Below are 22,513 nucleotides of genomic sequence, written 5' to 3'. Positions count from 1 at the left end.
TGCAATGATCAGGGGCTCCTGATACAAGTATTTTATCATGTAGGATGGTCCATTGCTCTCTCAGCTTTGAAGCCTGCAGAACCAAAGTAATATTTTCTAACAGAGCAAGCTGGAGCACCCCAACTGCTCCTTGGGTTGTTTTCGTTTTCTGGTGGCTTGTTTAGGGTTTCGTTCGCTTGTTTTTGTTTGGTTGTTGGTTTTTTGCCCCCTTATCCCGGGCAGCAGCCACGGTATAAATAAACGGCAGTCAAAAACCACAAAGTAGCAGTTGGAAAAAGAAACACTAGAAGCACTGAAAACACAGGCTGGTTTCACCAGCAGCCACAGCGAGATGCTCGTCACTCATCGCGGTGTCGTCCAGCGCATGCATCGTCACTGATTAAGGAAAGGATTAAGGGAAGGAAAACGACTCGGGGGCGCAGTGGTGGGAGGACGGGAAGCGGCGGCAGGGAAGGCAACCACAGCGAAATGGAGGGGAAGGGATGGGGGAGGGAGAAGGAGGAGGAGGAGGGAGGGAGGGAGGGAAGCTGCTTCCCGGGCAGGATTGGTTGGAAATTGCTGCAGCCAGGCGGGTGGTGCCTGAGGCCCCGCTCCCCGCCGGGCTGCCGAGCCGAGCCGCGATGCGGCCTCGGGGGAACGCTCCAGACCGATGGAGCTGTGCCACGGCAATGACAGGGACGTCACAAGAGGCAAAGGGAAAGACACGCAAGGGTTTAGCTACGGTCCACGGCAATCCGCTTTCCTGTTGTTATTAGACACACTCAAAGCATTTTTTGTGACCTGCAAACTGACGCAGTTTTCGGCTGCGTTTCTACAGCTGTAGAAGCTGCAATTGGCTTCCACTTGCACACAAACGTCCCGAGTGTCAGCATCAATGCCTTCAAAACTGTGTGAATGGAGACAAGTCAATTTCTTACATGTTTACCAAAGTCTAAACTGATCTTGTACTATGTATTTTAGAGAAATAAACAGTAACTTATTCTTTAAAAAGTACTTTTGGTGTCTAATCAGGTCTGGGTTTAAGTGTTTAAGAAAAGTAAATTACTAATAGTTATTATTAAATTTATTTACATAGAATAATACCAGATTTGTAAGATATTCCAACTGTATTTCATTTTGGTATGCTGTGTAAGATTGCAGAAAGATACTAAAGAAACTAAAAATTTGAGTGAAGGAACTTGAGAGTAATTTAATAAACGAACTATAAAAGCTTAACCTTTGCATAGACTATGTGATGCAAATGTTCATTTAAGTTTTACAAGGAAGAGCCTGGAGCACTGTGGGCATAGCATTGGTATCAGGTAATTAATTAATTCCATTCATGTTTGGTCTAGGTAAACACTCTAGCTTGCCTACATTATTGATAAAATTTCTAACCTAAAGTATATTCTCATGAAAAAAAAATTAAAATCACATCTTCCTCTAAGACATTGGAAGACTGCTTACTACCAAGGGATTTGGAACTGTATTCCTATCCTGTCCTCAATATCAATCAAGGTCACTAGACAAAAATCAAGCATAGACAGTCTTTTTATAAAACAGACTAAAAAAACCCAAACGAAAAAACTCAAAACCAAACCAGCAAAAAACAAACCAAAACAACATGAATAAGATTTTTGGAAGGAAATTATTATCCAAGGACTTTTTCTGTAAATATTCTTCTTAATGTCACTTTTTTTACACTTGATTCTCAGCATCCTTCTGAATGTTTCTGCAACTGAGCATAGTTTCATTCTGGTTTTGATTTGTTTTATTTTTAAAGATTGTCTTGCACATTATCTGTCCCTGCTTTATGAAAAAACAAAAAGCTATTGGGTAACTACAGGTTAAGTAACATTTACTTGGGAGCAAGGAATCCGAGAGATTACACTACATATGTTACAGTTAGTACTTTACAGCGTAAGGATATATTTTGTGTGGACTTAAAGTTCAAAAGTAAATTAGGGTCATATGGTATTAAATGTTTATTTCATGACCAAAAGCATCTGTGATGCAGTGTTCTTAAATCTAAAGCCTTCCTCCTTTTTGAGAATTTAGGTTGGCTGGATAGATGAAACTATATTTAGGAAGGGAAATTCCACATCTGCAATGAAATAAAATATTGTGCTTTCAAAAAAACCACCACTTTTAACCCCCATTTGTCCCATACTCAAAGAGGTCATATAATAAATTTCTCTCTTTTATTTCCATATATAAAAAACTTTAACTGTGATATGCAGATAGAAAATGTGTTCATTTCTAACAAGCAGTTACCCGAGGTAGAAGAACATATTGCCTTTCTGCATTAATTGTGCATGACTGGTCAGGAGAAACACAGATATGCAGTAATTGAACGAAAACATTCCAGGCATTATTTAGCTGAAGAAAAAGAGGATTTAGCATACAGAACTCATCAAATCTCTTGTACTAACAAAAATATACTTAAACCCATCATGAAAATCCTGTCGGTGGCATAGAGAATGCAACGATATTTTAAAATCTCTATATAAGGAAGCTCAGCTCGTTACATGAGCTGTCTCAAGAAGGAAACATAGCTAGAAAATTGTGAACTTAATGAATTACAATACTGAGTTTAACGAGTTTCTAGTGAGGAACACTATGGAAAACACAACAAACACTTCAGACTAGATTACAATCTACCCATATCTTATTAGGAAACTGTTAAAATACGTGTTTTTCAAATGATTTTTAAAACATTAGCGCGCGGGGGGGGGGGGGGGGGGCGGGCGGAATAAGGAAAAAAAAAACAACAAAACCAAAACGGGCAATTTCCAAGAGAAGCAGAACATAAATACTGAAGTGCCTGAGAAGGAAATATGAACATTACTCTTGAAAATAAATACTCCCTCCTCACACCGTGTTTTCAAGGGCAAAAATGAAACCCGGGAGGCCTTTGTTTCAGGATTTTCAAATGGCCCAATCAGAACCGTGTACAAATCAATTCCCTTCTCCAGGCCCACATAATCTCTTCCTTCTCTACTAAATATACACCAATGCAAGGTTATTTTGCCAAATATGCAAAATACAGCAATATTGAGATTATGGAACAAACAAACAAACAAACAAACAAAAATATCCTGAAGTAGATAAACGTAATTGCAGCCTCAAATTTCAGAATGGTTACTAATAAAGTCCTGCAGTGACTGGTATTTCAAAGTCCAGCTCTGAATGGTACATGATTAATATCTAATACAATTTCCTCCAGCAGAACAGAGATGATTTTAAAAAGGCAGGGAAAAAAAAAAAAAAAAAAGAAGTCCTCTGCCTATTTTGGGAAAGAAAAGGAAAAGCCAAAATAACAAACATGGAAAAAACCCACCAAAAAGCCAAAACAAATCACCAAAAAAAACCAAAAAACAAACAAACAAAAAAAAAAAAAAAACAAAAAAAAAAAAAAAAAAAAAACAAAAAAAAAACAAGTAAGCAAAGGAAAACAACTCAACCTGAAAATTGTTTAAGAATTATATACCGCTTAGAAACAGACCCCGATTCTTATCTTGTTTCCAAGCAAGATTTCAGCCGGGCACTCCCACGTTATCTCCCTCTGCCTGAAAAACATTTTCTATTAACACAACGCCCCAGTGACTCACTCCTCCGCCTCCTGAGGCAGAACACCGAAAAGAAAAAAAAAAAAAAAAAAAAAAGAAGAAAAAAAAAAAAGTGGGGGGGGGGGAAGAAAAAACCCCCAAACCCAAAAAGCAGAGTTTTCCTCGCCTCAGTTCTCGAGGGACGATTTAAAGAACAAAGAAAACACCCCCCCAGCCCTTGGGCAGCTTCATTCGGAGGCTCCCAGCGCTGCATTCCTGCCTTCCCTTGGGGCAGTTTTCCGCATAAAAACATTACTGAATGAAAAACAAACTACAGCGTCATTTATCTACAATTATTCTAACAAAGGAGGGAACGCGGTGTTCTTCACAGTGGGGAAAAAAAAAAAAAAGTCAAAAAACCCAAAAATTAACCTGTTCGGAGGAAAGAGGAGCTGCCGCCGTCTCCCAGCAGCGCGGCCACCTCGAGGCACCAATGGCGGACAAGCTCCTCCCTGTAACTCCCGATCCCTCGCCTATTACCGTGATTTATAAGCCCCTGACACCCCAAGAAGAGGGATGCAGAGGCTGGCGGCTTCAAAGACCACAACTTTCACATCGCCAAGGCCGCGCCTTCCTTCTTGGGGTGCAAGGGGCTCCTGCAGTCAAGCAGGCCCTGGCAGTCGTAGCAAACAAGGACCCCAAAAAAGACAACGAAGACTACCAAATCCAAAAAAGTGGTACCGAAGAGCGCAGCGAAGCCAAAGGCAGCGGTATCCAGGAGACCGTAATTTATAAGTAAAGGAAACTTTTGCAGAAAAACTCCAAGAACACTTTTAATCACCACTCATGCTGCCAGAATGAAGGAGAAAGAATTAAAGCATCAGTTCAAGCCCAGACTAGTACATCATGACTCCCTTCCCGTGCATTTGTGACTTTCTGTAGGGCTTTACATGAACTGACACTCGAGCCAATGCTGCAGCTGTCATCACCATTACCCCTCACTTAATTCAGAATACCTGATGCTACCCTTTTGGAAACCCTCCTGGACTGCACACCAGGGAAGCACTTACGGTTATCTTCCTATTGCCTGAAAGCTTGAAGTAGCAAACAAGAAAAAAGACAACCACAGAAAGCAGAAAACCGCAGCAGCCACTTCGCAGAAGGCACTCGAATCCCCTTCCAGCCCCAGCGCAGGGACAGCCGCGGCTGGCAGGCAGAGGAGGGGCCCCAGCCCCCCGCGCTTTGAAAGCCGCGCGCTCCAGCCGCATTGGAGCGGCCCCGAGCCCGCCCCGCCCTTCCTCCCCCGCGGGGAGCGGCCCTTCACCCCCGCGGAATCCACCGCGAGGGAGGCAGCGAGCACGGCCTTGCAGAATCCACATCTCTTCTTAAACCATACAGCGGTGACTGATTTAATCAGCCGCAGCCACTACCTTTTATTGATCTTTTAAAAAGGGAAGCCAACGCACGCTTACATAAGTACTTTAACTTCCAGGATAAAGAAGGGAGGAAGCTACAGACCAGCAAGGCAGAACCCAAAGACACATAACATTTTAGATGCCACCCCAAAAGATTTCAAGTTTCCCGGTGTATTAACATAGTATGTATTCCTAGGGTCAAGCGTTCCTGCTCTTTCTAGGAAGATGTGGGTGGCTCTGAAAAGAGCCTTTGGGTTGTTTGCCAGGTAAGATTTACTTGGCTTTAGCCTTGTGGCTGTCGGTCTTCTTGGGCAGCAGCACGGCCTGGATGTTGGGCAGCACGCCGCCCTGCGCGATGGTCACCTTGCCCAGCAGCTTGTTGAGCTCCTCGTCGTTGCGGATGGCGAGCTGCAGGTGGCGGGGGATGATGCGCGTCTTCTTGTTGTCGCGGGCCGCGTTGCCCGCCAGCTCCAGGATCTCGGCCGTCAGGTACTCCAGCACGGCCGCCAGGTACACGGGCGCGCCGGCGCCCACGCGCTCCGCGTAGTTGCCCTTGCGCAGCAGCCGGTGCACGCGGCCCACGGGGAACTGCAGCCCGGCCCGCGACGAGCGCGACTTGGCCTTGGCGCGCGCCTTGCCGCCCTGCTTCCCGCGCCCGGACATGGCTCACAGTGCAGGAAAATAGAGCCGAGTACGTGAAAAAGCTGCGCAAGAGCAGAGAAAATGCTGGGAAAATGAGTAAATGCGCCGCGAGCTTAAACGCTGCCTTTTTATACCTTCCTTCTGAGGGTCGCTTGGACTTCTGATTGGCGGAGAGAGGGATTGTGAATTTACCCAATAGGAATGCAGATGAGAAAGTCGGCCAATGGAAGATGCAATGTATTTGACGTCATGGACCCGAGCTGTCCAATGGACAAGGACAGCGTTGAGTCATCTCATTTGCATACCGTCCCTATAAATACGGGGAGCTCCGCTTTTGTGTCTACGTCGTTCCTGCGGTAGCCGGGTACAGACAGACCCGTAAAATGCCGGAACCAGCGAAATCCGCTCCTGCTCCCAAGAAAGGCTCCAAGAAAGCTGTGACCAAGACGCAAAAGAAGGGCGACAAGAAGCGTAGAAAGACTAGGAAAGAAAGCTACTCCATCTACGTGTACAAGGTGCTGAAGCAGGTGCACCCCGACACGGGCATCTCGTCCAAGGCCATGGGCATCATGAACTCCTTCGTCAACGACATCTTCGAGCGCATCGCGGGCGAGGCGTCGCGCCTGGCGCACTACAACAAGCGCTCCACCATCACGTCGCGGGAGATCCAGACGGCCGTGCGCCTGCTGCTGCCCGGCGAGCTGGCCAAGCACGCCGTGTCCGAGGGCACCAAGGCTGTCACCAAGTACACCAGCTCCAAGTAGGGCGTCTCGGACCGTCACTTAACTAAACGGCTCTTTTAAGAGCCACCCATATATTCAGTAAAAGAGTCGATCACAGATTTTTTTCGGTGAGTGGTGCTTATACCTGGTAATGCTTTAGTCCCTGGGTTAGAAGATACTGTTGAAAGAGCGGAGAAAAATGTTTATCCTGTTAAAAGTATCCGGAAAGGTTTGTGTCATCTTGTCTGTCCAGTTCTGTCAGTTTGTCCCGCAGGTCTATAAAAAGCCTGTTAAACACCTAAAGAGTTCTAAAGCTATTAAAGGTTTCTTTCTTCGTTTTAGAGTATTTATTCGTTCTAATTATTCACGATGACTGTTTGTTGTCCCCTTTAAATATTAGATGTCATTCTGGAGTGACTTGGCCACAAGCCAAAGTGGCTTGTTTACCCGGGAAAGTAGAGGCTACTCTGTAATAATTGAAAGACGATGTTTAATGAAACCTATAGCGGCAGGCACAAGCAGATGCATTATGGTATAGAGAACTGCATAATTTTATTAATCCTAGAGATTTCATAAGGAAGTAGCGTACTTTATTAATGTCTCTGACAGAGCGGAACCGCGGCAGAATTAAGAAATCCTGAAGTGATAACACAACAGGAAATTACAAATAAATATAAGAGACTCAAGGGAAGTTAAAAAAAAAAAAAAAAAAAAAAAAAAGCAAGAGGAAAAAAAAAAAAAAAAAAACAAAGATGAGCACTGTAACGAACCTCAGGTAGCTCGGGATGTGCAGGAAAGGTTGTATTTGGGTAAACGCCTTTTCACAAGGGGGTAAAATCCTGGTTGTCCCGGGCAGAGGCCGCGAAAAAACTACTGCAGAGATAGAGTAAAAACTCCGCGTCTGCCGGAGGGCTGCGGCTGAGGGAGCGCTCCGGACCGTCGCCAGTCCCTCTCAGCAGGGCGGAGCTGAGGGATAAGAGAAAAGGGAGCGCGGCTGCTCCAGGGGGGAGAGGGGGGAGGGCGGGGAGCGGCGGCGGCTCCCGCCTGCTCCCTTTCACCCCCCTCCTGCCCCCCCTGCACCGCGCGGGAGTTTCAAACGCTGCCCCGTGTCCAATGGCAGCCGTCTCTTCGCGCTGGCCAATCACAGCGCGCTGCTGGCGATAAATACCGGTCCCTGTGGCCGCTTCCCGCTCAGTGTCCCTTCGCTCAGCGGCTCGGGTTCTTCTGCGGGAGATGGCGCGCACGAAGCAGACGGCGCGGAAGTCGACGGGCGGCAAGGCGCCCCGCAAGCAGCTGGCCACCAAGGCTGCCCGCAAGAGCGCGCCGGCCACGGGCGGCGTCAAGAAGCCGCACCGCTACCGGCCCGGCACGGTGGCGCTGCGCGAGATCCGGCGCTACCAGAAGTCCACGGAGCTGCTGATCCGCAAGCTGCCCTTCCAGCGCCTGGTGCGCGAGATCGCGCAGGACTTCAAGACCGACCTGCGCTTCCAGAGCTCGGCCGTCATGGCGCTGCAGGAGGCCAGCGAGGCCTACCTGGTGGGGCTCTTCGAGGACACCAACCTGTGTGCCATCCACGCCAAGCGCGTCACCATCATGCCCAAGGACATCCAGCTGGCCCGCCGCATCCGCGGCGAGCGCGCGTAAGCTGTTAGCAGACAGCAACTTCAGACCATCGAGAACCCAAAGGCTCTTTTAAGAGCCACCACAACGTCACTAAGGAGCTGTAAATTCCTAGTTATGCGTAAGAAGTGGTGTTTTTTGGGTGACTTGTAGTCAGGAGGATCTTGCACGTCAAGTAAGTACGAAACAAAATGCATTAATCGTATTTCGTAGGAATCCGATCCTGAGTTTTGTCAAACTGTAGCGCAGTTAAATATTTAAACGTGATTTTACTAAAAATCAGGAGTCAGTAACTGCTACATTTTTTTCATGCGGCATTTTGGTACGTAGCAAACATAGTCTTAACTGCTATGAAAGGGTAGATACTCATTTAGAAGATGAGTGGGTTTTATCTCAGCATGTCTTAAAATCATTTGTTCGATGTGTTCGAATTCATAAAGGAAGAAACTTCTATAGAATCCTGTTCTCATGATTGGAGAAATTAAATGCATTCTAAATGCTTCCTGAGTATTGTAAAAGTGCTGCCTTTATGTCCGTCATTTAACCTCATCGTTTTTGAGTTTATTGCTTTTTTTTTATGCCAAGAGCAATATTGTATCTTCCCCCCCCGCTTTTTTTTTGGGGGGGAGGGCCTGTGGGACCCTGTTTCTGAAAGTGCAAAAACTCCTTTCCCGCCTTCCCTGGAAGGACTCTCCATCAGTAGTTTCCTCAGTGCTCTGTTATTCCTGGTCGTCAGCGACGTCCCGCGGGTATGTTCAGCCCATTTCAAGCACTACTATTTATTCCCGAGGTAAATGTATTTCCAAGGGGGGGGGGGGGGCGGTGGGGGTGGAATATAAGGTGGAGGCAAGGATGTTTTCTGAGCTCTCTTTCTAAATCTTGTGCTCCTTGCTGGTGTCTTGTCTAGGACCACACATGTGACGACTTCAATGGTTAGAGATTTTAGGTTGCATGAATCTTCTCTGTTGTTATTGAAACTCCCAAAAAGATGTGTTGAAGTTACCACAGATGAAGTGTTTTCCAAGAAGTATCTGTGCTTGAAAACTCAGCAAGTATAGAATAATTTCTAAATTGAGGCTTTCCCCTATTCGTTGTGTTCAGTGATTTTTGTGAACCTAACTAGAAAACGGATTTCTCCCGGACTAAATTCAGTCACACACACACACTCCTAGTAAATAGATCTGTAGTTGCCTGAAAAATGTACATTTCTAAAATTATTTCAGACTTTACAGCACCTTTACATATATTAATGCTACAGGTCGTTTTATGTAATTTGAGGAGCCTGCTGTTCCACTGAATTATTGGAAATTATGTCCCTTTGGTTTTTTCGATGCTACAAATGAGTACCCGTGGCTTTCCGAAGCGGTTGGATTGAGTAAGACACAGCCTTCATTTAAACTGGGAAATAAGGAGCCACTGAGAAATGCTTAGAGGAAATATATCTCCTGGAAAGGCTAAGATTGCAAGGCTCAGTTTAGTCATAACTGTTGATAAACTTCATTTTAGGACTATTTCTTTCTCTGTGTCAGAAACTTGGACTCTGCAGCAAAATCTGACCAATCAAGTGCCTCGACACCATTTTCTTTCCTCTGTTTTTCTCACTTTCAGCCATTTTCTGTTTCTGAAGCTCGGAGGGTTAAAAGGGAGGGGGGAAGGCATTGAGCTTAGTGCTTCGGGAATTAAGAAGTCTCTGCTGTGATTAATTTATGCCCCCAGATTTGTTCATTGACATACAACTTGTGTTTTTCCGAACAGATTTTTTTTCTTCCTGTAGATTACCACCAGGACTGCAGGAATGACTCTTAGTGAAAGCTAACTAATTTCATTTTACTGAGATGGCCAAAGATCTGCTTACCTGGACCTGTTTGCATAAGAAAAAAAAAAATTATATATAAGAAAATATAAGAAAAAAATAATTATAAGAAAAAGATAATTCTAAGAAAAAATAATTAAATAAAATAGCTTTTCCTAAGAGTTTATTTGTTTGTTTTTGGTTTTGTTTTGTTTTTTGGGGTTTTTTATATCTTATATGAACCATTGGGCAGAGTAGTTACATTTCAGCTAAATGTAGCATCAGAAATGATGGGCTTTTTGTTTTCTGTTTGGTTGGGGTTTTGTTGGGTTTTTTTTTGTTTGTTTGTTTGTTTGTTGTTTTTTTATTATTTGTTTGTTTGGGGTTTTTTTTTGCATGTTCAAGAAACAAATCATATTTGAGCAGTGAAACAGGGAAACAGGTTTTATTTGCCTTAATCTCTTGTCACTTTTCCTCTAGTCTTTTGAAAACCTCAAACTGTTTTACTAAATTAAGTATTATTTGAATTAATTCAGAAAGAGTTGCATGCTCAAATAGTAAAAAAAGCAACTTAACAATTTATCAGCTGAGAAAGAAAGATGTGCAATGCTTTTTATTTTTTCAGGGCTCATATAAACTCTAAACTATAATGCCTGAGTCTGAAGTAGTTTTGGTGTGTAATACACAGCAAATGGGTGGCATGTAGACACAGGTGATATAGTGCAAGATTCCCTAAGTCCAAGTGAGAATAAAAGTGGAAGTTCTTCTGGTGCCAGCAAGGTTCAGCTGCATTTCTTTGCTTTTTGCAGGGGAGCCTGAGCTAAAAGAATGATGCCAAGGGAAAGCTGGATGTGAGCAGAACCTGTGTGCTGAGCAGCTAAGGATTGGCTTGAGAGTTGCTGTTGGTAAACAAGGTGCTTTTGCAGGTGATTTTAGATGCTCAGCAAGATATTTGGCTAGGACTGTTCCTGGCCCTTCAGCCATCCTCCATTAATGAACTGACTCAAATCAAAATTGTGGCCTGGAAGAATGTTCTTATCAGTCCAATAGGTAAAACAGAGTATAGCTACTGACGTTCTGCTGAAATACTTCATTTCATCCAAATACATGAAAGGTCTGATGACAGCATCTTTCTAGAACAAAAATATTTGAATCAGTCGAACTTGACTGCTATTAGTTTCTGAAAAAATCAGAACACATAAATATCCATATGAAAACCAGGTCCTCATTTGAATTAACTATTGTAGTGTATTTGTGTTTTATTAGTTCTCAGGTTACAGCTTGAGTTGGGTGGATCTGTAGAGTGACCACTACACCAAAAATTAACCTTCTGTCCCACACAGGCCACCCAGCACTCAACTCCCAAGCCTATGAATTGCTTCTGATCAGATGATCAGTTCTGATCATCTTTTTCATTCTACTTTGGGTACATTAGCAGCATTAGCTTTTAACAAAACCTTTTATTTTGGTCAGCTCTTGTGGCCTAATGCTACAACCACTACAGCCACAAATACTAAACTACTTAATAAATCATGAGAATATGCAGAAATTTCCTTAATTAATTATTAATGAAAATTTCCTGTAAAAAGACTATGAAGTAACACAAGATAGAAAGCTCTGTTCTCAGTGAAGCTGTTATAGCAATTCCAGGATTTAGTAATAAAAGGACAACAAAATAAAGGGACATGAATATATAAAAACAATGCCAACCAAGTTTGAATTAAACCCATTTGTACATAAAACAATGTAAGCCCATCTGGCTGGGGGCCTCAGCCCCAATCTGTGATGACTGATAGGGATCAGAGAAACAAATCCTGCAGTTCCAAGGACACTGGGGTGGCAAAAGACATTCCCCAACCTTGCTCACTCCATACTGTTGTCATTTTTGCCACCCATGGCGCCCTGAGTCTCAGCCTAAAGGTGCTTTTAGGTTTGGCTTCAGGTTCAAAGAGCCACAAAGTCTAAAGGGCACTGGTGCCACCAAAGACATGCCAAGGTGAGTGTGGCACTGCCCCAACACTGCTTTCTCCACACCTTTCTCTTCCAGGCCATCCACGGTGCTGGGCACTTCAGCCTCAGCCCAAGCCTGCTCTTGGGGTAAGGTGTCAGAGCCACAAAACCCACACCTGCAGGGACACTGGGGCAGCAAAGGGCATGTGAAGGGCAGCATGGCCCTGCTCCAATGCTGCTCCCTCCTCACCTCTCATCTGGGTCACCTGTGGTGCTTTATTTTAATGAACTGACTCAAATCAAAATCATGGCCTGGAAGAATGTTCTTATCAGTCCAATAGGTAAAACAGAGTATAGCCACTGACGTTCTGCTGAAATACTTCATTTCATCCAAATACATGAAAGGTCTGATGACAGCATCTTTCTAGAACAAAAATATTTGAATCAGTCCTACTTGACTGCTATTAGTTTCTGGAAAAATCAGAACAGATAAATATCCATATGAAAACCTTGATTGATGTATTGACAATGTTCAGTTCCATATCTGGCTCCGCACCCTTCGTGTTCTTTTACCCTTAAGCACTGTGAGGTTTTAGTCCATTAACATGAAGATGCTTTTTAAATGGGCTTCATCACTTGTCTTGACACACCAGCCAAGTCTGTACTCTGCTATGCTGTCATCTGTTCTCATGTGGGGGTTAAATGTAGTTAAGATACTAAAATATCTGATTATATATATCCTCTGTGTCCTTATTGTTTCTTTCTCTCCACTTTATTCTTGCTCATCACTATTTCTGAAAATCTAGTCTCATACATATTTGATGTATTTATGAGTATTCCCTTTCTCTCTGCATATGGATTTTTATGTTTTATGTTATTCCAAGCACAGCACTGATCCATCAGGATGGATCTGTAAAGCTATACAAAATTTTAGCCTTTAAGAGCTTCAACTTGTGACACCATCAATAGGAAAGTAATTGATCCAGAGGGTACAAGATCTACTTTTCTGTAAGTGTTCTATATGATCCCATGGATTTTAGGACAGTATGACAATGTTGTAATGAACATAAGGATCTAGAGCCAAAGGCATGATGTAAGAAGCATGACAAAAAAAGCGCACACAAAACCCAAAAACAAATAAACAAAACAAAACAAAAAGTATTTTTGAGACGTAGTTTTTCAGGAACAGCCAAAAGTCAAATGTAAATCTTTGTGTGTTTTAGATGCCAATTCAGTGTGCTGAGGTCTGAACGTTTCCTGAATTAATTCCAGCTACTGATAGTATATGAAAAATAGGTAAGATCTTCACTGAACCAATGCAATGATAAGTAGCACTTGAGAATTTCTGAATGCTTTGCTGCAGTCAACTAGCTCTGTTAAAATCCTTGTCACACTGACATTGAAGGACTTCTGAGCAACAAACAGGGACAGCTGCAATTCAAATTAGTAATGCTGTGAAATAGAACATTAAGGAAGGTTACCTTCCCCTCCTTTTTCCTAAATGAAGTATGCTGTTGGTTGCTGAAATTGAATGTTTATTTTCTTTATTTGGGCCAGTTTTGATCTTCTCATCAGTTGTCCCAGGCAGACTCATCTGACAGGTTGTTGCTTTGTTTTTAGGAAAAAGAAACATATTTGGAAAAAATTAAGATCACTACATGGATATGGACTAGTCCACCTCCAGGAGAGATGCATTTAAGAGTCTAAGAGTGGTGAATATGCAGACACCAAAGAAAAATGGAGGGGTTGCCAACATTTGTCACTCTTAGGGTCCTTTTGTATTCTCTGTGTAAGCCAATATAACACAGAAATATTTCCAGAACAAAAGTGTCACCTCACCTCTGCATCCAATGCTTGAAAACTGTAACAGAGTTTGCAGCATTTCCAGGCCAGTCCTGGCTGGGTTTTGTAGTTGTTTAGGCAGGTCTATGAAGAGTCTGAGTTCACCTTACAGCAGCAGCAGCACAAGTGCAGCCTCCACAGAAATAAAATGAAAAGCGAGTTCAGTGCTGATTACGTGCTGTGAGGACTGAATTACAATTGTTGTATGTGTGTACATGCATGTGTACATGCAGTCATTACACATTTTCAAAGATCTGTAACTGGGATCTTTTTAAATGGGAAGAATAGGAAGTTCTTAACCTCCTTATAAAATTCATTTAGTTTAATGGCCCTGAAATGCATGGCTGCAAGACTACATTATAGAGGTATTTCATAATACACAGTATTTTGCAAGCACCTGTATATGTTGTATTTTAAGAACATTTTCAAGTAATAAAACTTTTTATTCTCATGAGTTTAGGGGGTGGGGTTGGTTTGCTTTTTTTTTTTTAACATTATTTATAATGTTTAAGGGTTACTTTTTATCCTCAATATAACTAAAAGTACAGTATGAAGATCCCACAAATTCGCACAACTGTCTCGGGATAGATTCAGAACTCAACTACACAGGAGAGACACCCTCACCCCTGTCCTCAGAAATGTAAAGCAGAGCTCCCAGAGCCTCCCTGAGAACCCTCCATGAGCCTCTACCAGGTATTTACTGTTGCAAAAGGGATGGTATTTTACTTCTCCTTCTCTTGGATATGTTCCACAACTCTTTCATTTCTCCACAAGTGCTACTGTTTTTTAATTGTGAAAATGAGGTTAATCTCAATATAAATTAGTTTAATAGCATCTGTGTCAGGAAGGAAAAATTTATTAGTTTATGCAATTCTGCCTTAATCCAGTAAACTTAGAGGTACTAAAACATTGATCTGTTTTTTAGTGTTGACTGTAAAAATGTGTTGCATTCCTATTTTAAATGGCACATGTTTAGCAAGGAGATAACCCGAACATTAGCATGAGAAACATTACAGTGTGGAAGAACAGGTCTCCTACTTCCCTAGTAGGAATCATTCCCAGAAAATATTGTTGCAAGCAGCGGCTTCTTCCTTACAGTCTCTTCTTTTGGAATTCTCTATGCTCTCAACTTCCTAGAAATGCTCAAAAATACGCTAGATAGGTAAAGGTATGACACACAAGATGTACATGTTAGCACATGTGTGTGCTTGTGTTTCCAGGGAAACAAACAGAGCCCAGTAAAACAAACACAGGTCACAGAACTCTTGACGCTTTAATCCTCACTAAGAAAATTCTACATTACATTAAAAACAAGGAAAAAGGAAAAAATCCTCTAGTCATGACACGGCTTGAGCGTTTCCTTCCCCTCCTATTTTAAACAAGAAGATTTTAGTAACAGAAAGAAGCTGTAGGTCGCAGAGGACAAGGTTGGCAGAGATTATATAAATTCTCCCGAGGAAGGTGTCTATGCAGACAAATGCTAATAACCAAAAAATTAAAAAGGAAGACTTGAAGCGTCCAAAGCAAAAGCAGATGCCGGGATGAGCGGGCAGAGAGCAGCGGAGAGGCGGGGCGGGAGCGCAAGGCGAGGGCCCGCATTGGTAGGATTTTGCCGCAGACCCGCGGGCAGCGGGGAAGGAAGGTGAAGGGGGTGTCGGAAGAGGGTGCCGCAATCGCTGCTCCTGCTACTGGCGGAGACTCGGAGCTCCTGGGGAACTGTCACCGCGCAGGGGGGCACGGCCGGGGTGGGGCGGGAGTGGACGGGAGAGCAGCGAAGGGAAGGGCGCGCTGAGAGCGGCGCGGCCCCGCTCGGGAGAGGCGGGGACACGGCCGGGAAAGCGCCGCGGCCGCGTCTCGCGGGAAGCACGAGCGGAGCCGCGCGGGGTGGGGGGGGAGGACGGGAGCGGCAGGCGGGGACGGGGAAGGAGACCCCGCCTCCTGCTGCAGTCCTCAACCAGGTCGGCTCCCGGGTAATAAAGGGACGCCGAGGGCGGGTGGTGGTGCTTAGGGAGCTGCTACAGAGTTTGGTACAATGTCTGGCCGGGGCAAGGGCGGCAAGGGGCTCGGCAAGGGCGGCGCCAAGCGCCACCGCAAGGTGCTGCGCGACAACATCCAGGGCATCACCAAGCCGGCCATCCGCCGCCTGGCTCGGCGCGGCGGCGTCAAGCGCATCTCGGGGCTGATCTACGAGGAGACGCGCGGCGTGCTCAAGGTCTTCCTGGAGAACGTGATCCGCGACGCCGTCACCTACACGGAGCACGCCAAGAGGAAGACGGTCACGGCCATGGACGTGGTCTACGCCCTCAAGCGCCAGGGTCGCACTCTCTACGGCTTCGGCGGCTAAGTTTAAAATAGTTAAAATTCGTACTGTCAGAAACAAAAAGGCTCTTTTCAGAGCCACACACAGATTTCACAATTAGAGCTTGTAATTACTCAAGGTAGTAGTGCAAGGAAAAAGAAGCCTCAGGAGTTCGGTAACAATATTTTGTACCTTTAACTATTTGTTATTGCATTCGTATTACGTAATCCACGACACACAAAAAACCCTATATGGTATTTGCAATCACAGCTCTGATTAGGAACGTGTGGTGGCTCTTAAAAGAGCCGTTTGGTTTACAGTTCACTATTCTTTTACTTGGAGCTGGTGTACTTGGTGACAGCCTTGGTGCCCTCGGACACGGCGTGCTTGGCCAGCTCGCCGGGCAGCAGCAGGCGCACGGCCGTCTGGATCTCCCGCGACGTGATGGTGGAGCGCTTGTTGTAGTGCGCCAGGCGCGACGCCTCGCCCGCGATGCGCTCGAAGATGTCGTTGACGAAGGAGTTCATGATGCTCATGGCCTTGGATGAGATGCCCGTGTCGGGGTGCACCTGCTTCAGCACCTTGTACACGTAGATGGAGTAGCTTTCTTTCCTTGCCCTCTTGCGCTTCTTGTCACCTTTCTTCTGTGTCTTAGTGACCGCCTTCTTGGAACCTTTCTTCGGTGCCGGAGCAGATTTCGCCGGCTCAGGCATCCTTAACGTTTTCCTTCAGGATCTTCACTGAGGCACAACAACATCGAAAATGGCGCCTGCTCCCCCTATTTATAACGGCGTTATGCAAATTAGAGGATTGTAATTGTTCCATTCCTATTGGAGTAAAAAGTACCAACGTAATTTCAGGCACTTCCGTCCTGTAACCGCCAGAGCTCAGGCGCTGCATTTACACAATCCTTGTTGCAGTTAGGGTCCTGGATTTAAGGAAAAAAAATCAGTGTATGATACAAATTGCACTGGGTGGACATTTGCTAGTTCATTTACCGTCACTAATCTTAGCCCTAGGTTTTGTCATTTAGAAAATATTTCCCCTTTTTAACATGTTTGCATTCCCTAGAAACCTCAGTAACACCGATACAGAAATCAGTAAACAACAGCTCTTTTTATGAGATTTGTAGGCGGCTCTAAAAAGAGCCTTTTTGTTTCTGACAGTACGAACTTTAACTATTTTAAACTTAGCCGCCGAAACCGTAGAGAGTGCGACCCTGGCGCTTGAGGGCGTAGACCACGTCCATGGCCGTGACCGTCTTCCTCTTGGCGTGCTCCGTGTAGGTGACGGCGTCGCGGATCACGTTCTCCAGGAAGACCTTGAGCACGCCGCGCGTCTCCTCGTAGATCAGCCCCGAGATGCGCTTGACGCCGCCGCGCCGAGCCAGGCGGCGGATGGCCGGCTTGGTGATGCCCTGGATGTTGTCGCGCAGCACCTTGCGGTGGCGCTTGGCGCCGCCCTTGCCGAGCCCCTTGCCGCCCTTGCCCCGGCCAGACATGACTTAGCTCCTGCCCTATTTAAGCGCAGTGGAGCGAAAAAACCCCCTCGCCCCTCTATATGGGCGGCGGTCCGACCTGGTTGAGGACTGCGCCGGGGCCGGGCCGGGGCGGGCTCTTTGCGCGCCCTTCCCCCGCGGGCCGGGACTTTCGCGCCATCGCTCCCGCCGGAGCCGCTCCCGGCTCGGGCCCGGCCCCGCCCCCGGAGGCCAATCCCGGCCGGGGCCCGGGACCGGATCCCGGCCGGGCTCACCCCGTGCCCGCCGCGCTCGGCCCGGCTGCCCGGCCCCGCCGGCGGGGCTCTCGGTGCCGGTAGGGAGCGGGGCCGCGGGGCTGCAGCAAAGCCCGGCCAATGGCGGCGGGGCCGGCGGAGCCGCGTCCCGCCCGCGCTCCGCCGCTCCCCGCGCTGCACAGCCCCAACAAAGGGCCCGGCCGGGCAGGGGAGAGACAGTGGGCGCCGCGGTCCCGCTTCTACGGTAATTGCACCCTTTTCTACCGAGAGCTCTGAAACGGGAGTAATGTGCTACGCTCCTGTTTGTTTTATTCTCTGTGAGGGCGACACTTTAAATTTTCACATGGGGGAATTCTTTTCTGTGTCCCATGTCCTTTACTTAATGATCACATAACTTTGTTTTGTTTATGAGACTGATGTGTTAATGAAGAGCCTGATTTATGTCTCTTGCTGCTATGCCTATGACAAAAGCCTATACCACTTCATGTACTTTTTAAAAGTGGCATGTGTTGGTCATTTTCATGGTCTCACTCTTTACTGATAGGTATTGAACTTTTCCTTTCGCTGTTTTTTTTTTCATTTAACATTACTTTTTGAACACAAATCAATATTTTTATTTAGTGTTGTTCTACAGCTGCATTCATTTTAATATATTCCATCATCTTAATCACCTTTATTAGTTTTCAATGTCCATATCTTTGGGGGGGGAGAGTGTTGAAATGCATGGTTGACTTCCTCCCCTTCTTTATTCTTTTATTTCACCTTGGTCTTTTATAGTACACTTATTTTTTGCTGTTGAAATGTGACACATATATTTAATGTTTCTCCAGGGAGTTATAGGATCTTCAGATGATAACAACATTTAACAATTTACAAAACTAGAAAACTTGCAGCTACAGGCGACAAAGTATGGGGCAAATCATACAATTATGCCTAAAATTTCAGTCTCAACAACTAAAAGATCTACAATAGCTACCTGCAGCCTTGCAACCCAGCTTCTCAAATGTGATTCTAAGGTTCATCATGAACTTAAAAAAAAATCCCAAATAATCCCAACAACAAGGCAGATGTGTCTCATCATCAGTAAATTTGTAACTTTCCCTATTGCTATGTGCTGTCTCTTCTTGATGGCCAAGTTGTTCTTTAACCTTTCCTGGGACTTCTTGGTGCTTTTCTCTATATTCCCCGTAGAAAATTACACCACACTAAAATGAAGTTATGTTCTGAAATGAATCTAAATCTCCAACATATATCCCTGTTCTGGATGAGAGGCCGCAGGGCTGCAGAGAGGGCAGGTATTAAAAGTAAGCAGCAGGATAACCATCATAGCGTTAAGCTGCTCTTTTCAACACTGCTTTGCCTCCACAGTTTAGGAGACATGTACAGCAGAAGCACTTTCAAGCAAGTCTTTCTCACTGGGAAGGAAAAATATCCCACCCTTTCTTTGTCTGCTTCCCTTCAGACACTACTATTTTGCATACAGGCTGGAGATTTTTGTGGATCTATGCTTCTGCTCAGCACAGTAAAAAGGAAAAAAAGAGCAGAAGCAAGACCAGCTTACTAAGATCTCTTTTTTTCACTTGTTCCAGATAGGTGGCATAAGCCTGTACAAGAAACCTTTCTCCTCTGATACCAGGTAAGTGCAATCTTTGGATAGTCCTTAAGATTTCCAAAGGAAATAGCATGATGTTTTCCTCTTGAACAATGAAGTCATATTAACAAGAAAACACCTTGATTTTCTGGTTCATGATAATTTCAAACTGCAGAGTAAAATCCACATTAAATTTTTAGGGTTATCATGGTTTTGACTTAGACATATACTTCCAATATTTATTCCATCTGAGAAGAAATCTAATCGGTTCATGTTACAAATTAAATCACAGCTCCCATCTTATTTAAGCTGATGAAAAATAAACTATGCTCTATGGGCCAAAAGGATGAGTTCTAAGCACAATTAGCAGTGTTTGTATTCCAGACTCTATATCTTTCTCGTTTGCATGTTTTTCCCTTTCACATTTATCTTGTGGCTGTTACAAATGCAGACTGTTCTATGAAGCATGCAGGCATGCTCCTTCTTGTAGGGAAAAAAAAAAAAAAAAGAAAATAGGACGGAAAAAAAAGGAGCAGCAGAACCACGCAAAGGTTTTTTGTTTCTGGTTTTGTTTTTGCTTTTTTTTCCTTAGAAATGCCCTTAGCTAGGTTCCGCTGCTGCAAGCCCGGCGGCTGCTGCGGGGGACACACGAGCCGGGCGCTCCGGGGTGACCGCGGGCCGGGAGAGGCCGCAGCGGAGCTTCAGCACCGAAGGCTGGGATTGAAAGAGCTCATTCTGATTGGCTGATTGCATTCGTACATCGACCAATCCTAGCGTGGAGTTTAAAAATGACCAATAGCAAAGCACTTCGTTTTGCGGATGACGTCACTACGTCATTTGTCCAATGGAAGCGCTGATTTCTGATACCGGTGATTTGCATAAGGGCTCTATAAATACGGGAGTAATCGCATTATCCGGCACTCCGCTGTGACTGAGCAGTCAGGGATCTGCAGCCATGCCCGAGCCGGCCAAGTCCGCCCCCGCGCCCAAGAAGGGCTCCAAGAAGGCGGTGACCAAGACGCAGAAGAAGGGCGACAAGAAGCGCAAGAAGAGCCGCAAGGAGAGCTACTCCATCTACGTGTACAAGGTGCTGAAGCAGGTGCACCCCGACACGGGCATCTCGTCCAAGGCCATGGGCATCATGAACTCCTTCGTCAACGACATCTTCGAGCGCATCGCGGGCGAGGCGTCGCGCCTGGCGCACTACAACAAGCGCTCCACCATCACGTCGCGGGAGATCCAGACGGCCGTGCGCCTGCTGCTGCCCGGCGAGCTGGCCAAGCACGCCGTATCCGAGGGCACCAAGGCTGTCACCAAGTACACCAGCTCCAAGTAGGGCGTCTCGGACCGTCACTTTTAACCCAAAGGCTCTTTTAAGAGCCACCAATTTTTTCAATAAAAGGGCTGAATCAGTGCTTTTAGTGGGGAGGTATGTAAATAGCTTAATATTTGCACGTTAATTAGTAGATGATGTGGTTCTCTCTAGCAAGTTTAAATGTACCTACTAAATTTCTTAGAAGTTTACCTTGTCTATGCGCGGTATATAAACTTGGTTGTTCAAAACCTAATCCGGTTCCATCTCAAGGGACTTGAAAGCAGCAGCAGCTTGTCCAATTCAAAGTCCAGTGAGGAAGGTGAAATTGTGAAAGTTTTCTAAGGGCTAAATGCCTTTCACCAAATTTACTAGCATTTACTTTCAGCGCACTATAGTAGTAAAATAAAGGTTTTTTTCTGTCGATTTTCTCAACGACGGGGCTTCGGCCTTAAAACACCAATGTCCCAGAGTTATGCAGGAGGTAACTGCCGAAAAAAGGGGGCGATCGGTGATTTACACGGCAAGATTTACTGGGAGCCGCGGAGAATCGGAGCGTGGGAGCCGCAGCCCTTCCTGCCCCGCCACGCCGCTGCGGCAGCGGAGCTCCGCTGCAGCTGCCGCCGGACAGGGCCGTGGCACGGCCCGCACGTTTCCCCTTGCCCGCTCCATTCCTCTCCCCGCCTTCCCCAGCCGCCCCCCCCCCCGCCCCGCCCCGGCTCGAAGGCCGTGAGACGGGGGGGGAGGGCCGGTACGCGGTGCCGCGCGTCACCGACCGGCCAGCGCTCGGGCACGGCCGCGGAGGATGCGGGGGGGGTCACCGCCCTGGAGGGGCGGGACCGGCGGGAAGGCGGCGCGGGGCTGGCGGGGCGGCGCGGGGCCAATCGCGGCCCAACGCGGCACTTTTAAACTCCCCCGGGCACCGGAGCAAAGGGCGCTCGCCGCTCCGCGGGGCCGCCGACACCGCCTCGTTCCGCTCGGGGCTGCGCCGGGCAATGAACAGGGGGCGGGGCGGGCACAGCTGCTATCGCTGGCCTCCCAAATTGCACGTAGGGACACACTTCCCTTTAAAGGCAGCGCCAATCTCCCACGCAGGCGCTACGGAACGCACTCGTACCCAAAATCTGAACTTTATTAACGCCGTGTAAACTCCCACCGAAATCGGTAAGTGATTTGGTGCATGACCGTAGTGTTTCAGCTCTTTTTGAGAATAAGTGGGTGGCTCTTAAAAGAGCCTTTGGGTTTATTTAGATGAGTAGACTCTCAATTACTCTCAGTCACCTTACTTCTTTTTTGGCGCCGCCTTCTTCGCCTTAGCCGCTTTGGGTTTGGCTGCCTTAGGCTTGGCTGCTTTGGGCTTCACCGCCTTTGCCTTAGCCGGGCTCTTCGCTGCCTTCTTGGGGCGGCCTGCCTTTGCGGCTTTCTTGGGGCTCTTGGCCGCTTTTTTGGCCGCTGCAGCCGCCGGCTTTTTCGCCTTCTTGGGGCTCTTCTTCACCGCCGCAGCTTTCTTGGGCTTCTTGGCAGCGCTGGCGGGCTTCTTCGCCGCCGGCTTCTTGGGCTTGGCAGCCGGCTTCTTTTTAGTTGCCTTTTCCTTTGTCTCCCCCGGCTTCTTGTTCAGCTTGAAAGAGCCGGAGGCGCCGGTGCCCTTGGTCTGCACCAGGGTGCCCTTGCTGACGAGGCTCTTGAGCCCCAGCTTGATGCGGCTGTTGTTCTTCTCCACGTCGTAGCCGCCGGCGGCCAGCGCCTTCTTGAGCGCGGCGAGGGAGAGCCCCTTGCGCTCCTTGGAGGCGGACACGGCCTTGGTGATCAGCTCGGTGACGCTGGGCCCCGCGGGCTTGCGGGCTTTGGAGCCGCTCGCCGCCTTCTTCGGCTTCTTGGCGGCCGCCTTGGCGCCGGGAGCAGAAACAGCGGGAGCGGCAACAGGCGCGGTCTCCGACATTGTGCCGGCCTTCGTCCACGAACCAGGGAAAGCACTGGGCCTGGAGCAAGTCGGCGGCCTCGTATTTATAGAGCGGAGCCGCGCGGTGATTGGTGCGTTGCAGAGCCCGCCCCGCTGCACGGCAGAAAGGT

General features: G+C 46.6%; 7 protein-coding genes and 1 pseudogene across 7 annotated transcripts in view; 3 read left to right on the top strand and 5 right to left on the bottom strand.

Annotated features, from left to right (window-relative positions):
* The window catches only part of SMCO3 (single-pass membrane protein with coiled-coil domains 3), a 118,448-nt gene that overhangs the window by 69,451 nt on the left and 26,484 nt on the right, over nt 1–22,513 (bottom strand). The gene's annotated exons all lie outside the window — the stretch shown is intronic.
* Nucleotides 4,924–5,757, bottom strand: LOC128788962 (histone H2A-IV). The gene has a single exon (XM_053944333.1). It carries the CDS (start codon nt 5,603–5,605, stop codon nt 5,216–5,218), a length of 390 nt encoding a protein of 129 aa, XP_053800308.1. The 5' UTR covers nt 5,606–5,757; the 3' UTR covers nt 4,924–5,215.
* Nucleotides 5,909–6,652, top strand: LOC128788969 (histone H2B 8). Its single transcript, XM_053944341.1, has one exon. The coding sequence runs from the start codon at nt 5,968–5,970 to the stop codon at nt 6,346–6,348; it is 381 nt and encodes a 126-aa protein (XP_053800316.1). The 5' UTR covers nt 5,909–5,967; the 3' UTR covers nt 6,349–6,652.
* On the top strand, nt 15,517–16,026 carry LOC128788979 (histone H4). Its single transcript, XM_053944351.1, has one exon. It carries the CDS (start codon nt 15,543–15,545, stop codon nt 15,852–15,854), a length of 312 nt encoding a protein of 103 aa, XP_053800326.1. The 5' UTR covers nt 15,517–15,542; the 3' UTR covers nt 15,855–16,026.
* On the bottom strand, nt 16,048–16,572 carry LOC128788974 (histone H2B 7). Its single transcript, XM_053944345.1, has one exon. The coding sequence runs from the start codon at nt 16,520–16,522 to the stop codon at nt 16,142–16,144; it is 381 nt and encodes a 126-aa protein (XP_053800320.1). The 5' UTR covers nt 16,523–16,572; the 3' UTR covers nt 16,048–16,141.
* Nucleotides 16,984–17,311, bottom strand: LOC128788980 (histone H4). Its single transcript, XM_053944352.1, has one exon. The coding sequence runs from the start codon at nt 17,308–17,310 to the stop codon at nt 16,999–17,001; it is 312 nt and encodes a 103-aa protein (XP_053800327.1). The 5' UTR covers nt 17,311; the 3' UTR covers nt 16,984–16,998.
* LOC128788952 (histone H2B 1/2/3/4/6-like) lies at nt 19,724–20,545 on the top strand (annotated as a pseudogene).
* Nucleotides 21,474–22,382, bottom strand: LOC128788950 (histone H1). The gene has a single exon (XM_053944319.1). It carries the CDS (start codon nt 22,380–22,382, stop codon nt 21,726–21,728), a length of 657 nt encoding a protein of 218 aa, XP_053800294.1. The 3' UTR covers nt 21,474–21,725.

The sequence above is a fragment of the Vidua chalybeata genome, chromosome 5, assembly GCF_026979565.1.
Source record: "Vidua chalybeata isolate OUT-0048 chromosome 5, bVidCha1 merged haplotype, whole genome shotgun sequence".
NCBI classification, from domain to species: Eukaryota; Metazoa; Chordata; class Aves; order Passeriformes; family Viduidae; genus Vidua; species Vidua chalybeata.
Note: the sequence above shows the minus strand (reverse complement) of the source record. Positions and strands in the feature narration are given on the sequence as shown.

Excerpts from the sequence above, each read along its gene's own strand:
- LOC128788962 (XM_053944333.1), bottom strand. The coding sequence starts at position 5,605 with ATGTCCGGGCGCGGGAAGCAGGGCGGCAAGGCGCGCGCCAAGGCCAAG.
- LOC128788969 (XM_053944341.1), top strand. The coding sequence starts at position 5,968 with ATGCCGGAACCAGCGAAATCCGCTCCTGCTCCCAAGAAAGGCTCCAAG.
- LOC128788979 (XM_053944351.1), top strand. The coding sequence starts at position 15,543 with ATGTCTGGCCGGGGCAAGGGCGGCAAGGGGCTCGGCAAGGGCGGCGCC.
- LOC128788974 (XM_053944345.1), bottom strand. The coding sequence starts at position 16,522 with ATGCCTGAGCCGGCGAAATCTGCTCCGGCACCGAAGAAAGGTTCCAAG.
- LOC128788980 (XM_053944352.1), bottom strand. The coding sequence starts at position 17,310 with ATGTCTGGCCGGGGCAAGGGCGGCAAGGGGCTCGGCAAGGGCGGCGCC.
- LOC128788950 (XM_053944319.1), bottom strand. The coding sequence starts at position 22,382 with ATGTCGGAGACCGCGCCTGTTGCCGCTCCCGCTGTTTCTGCTCCCGGC.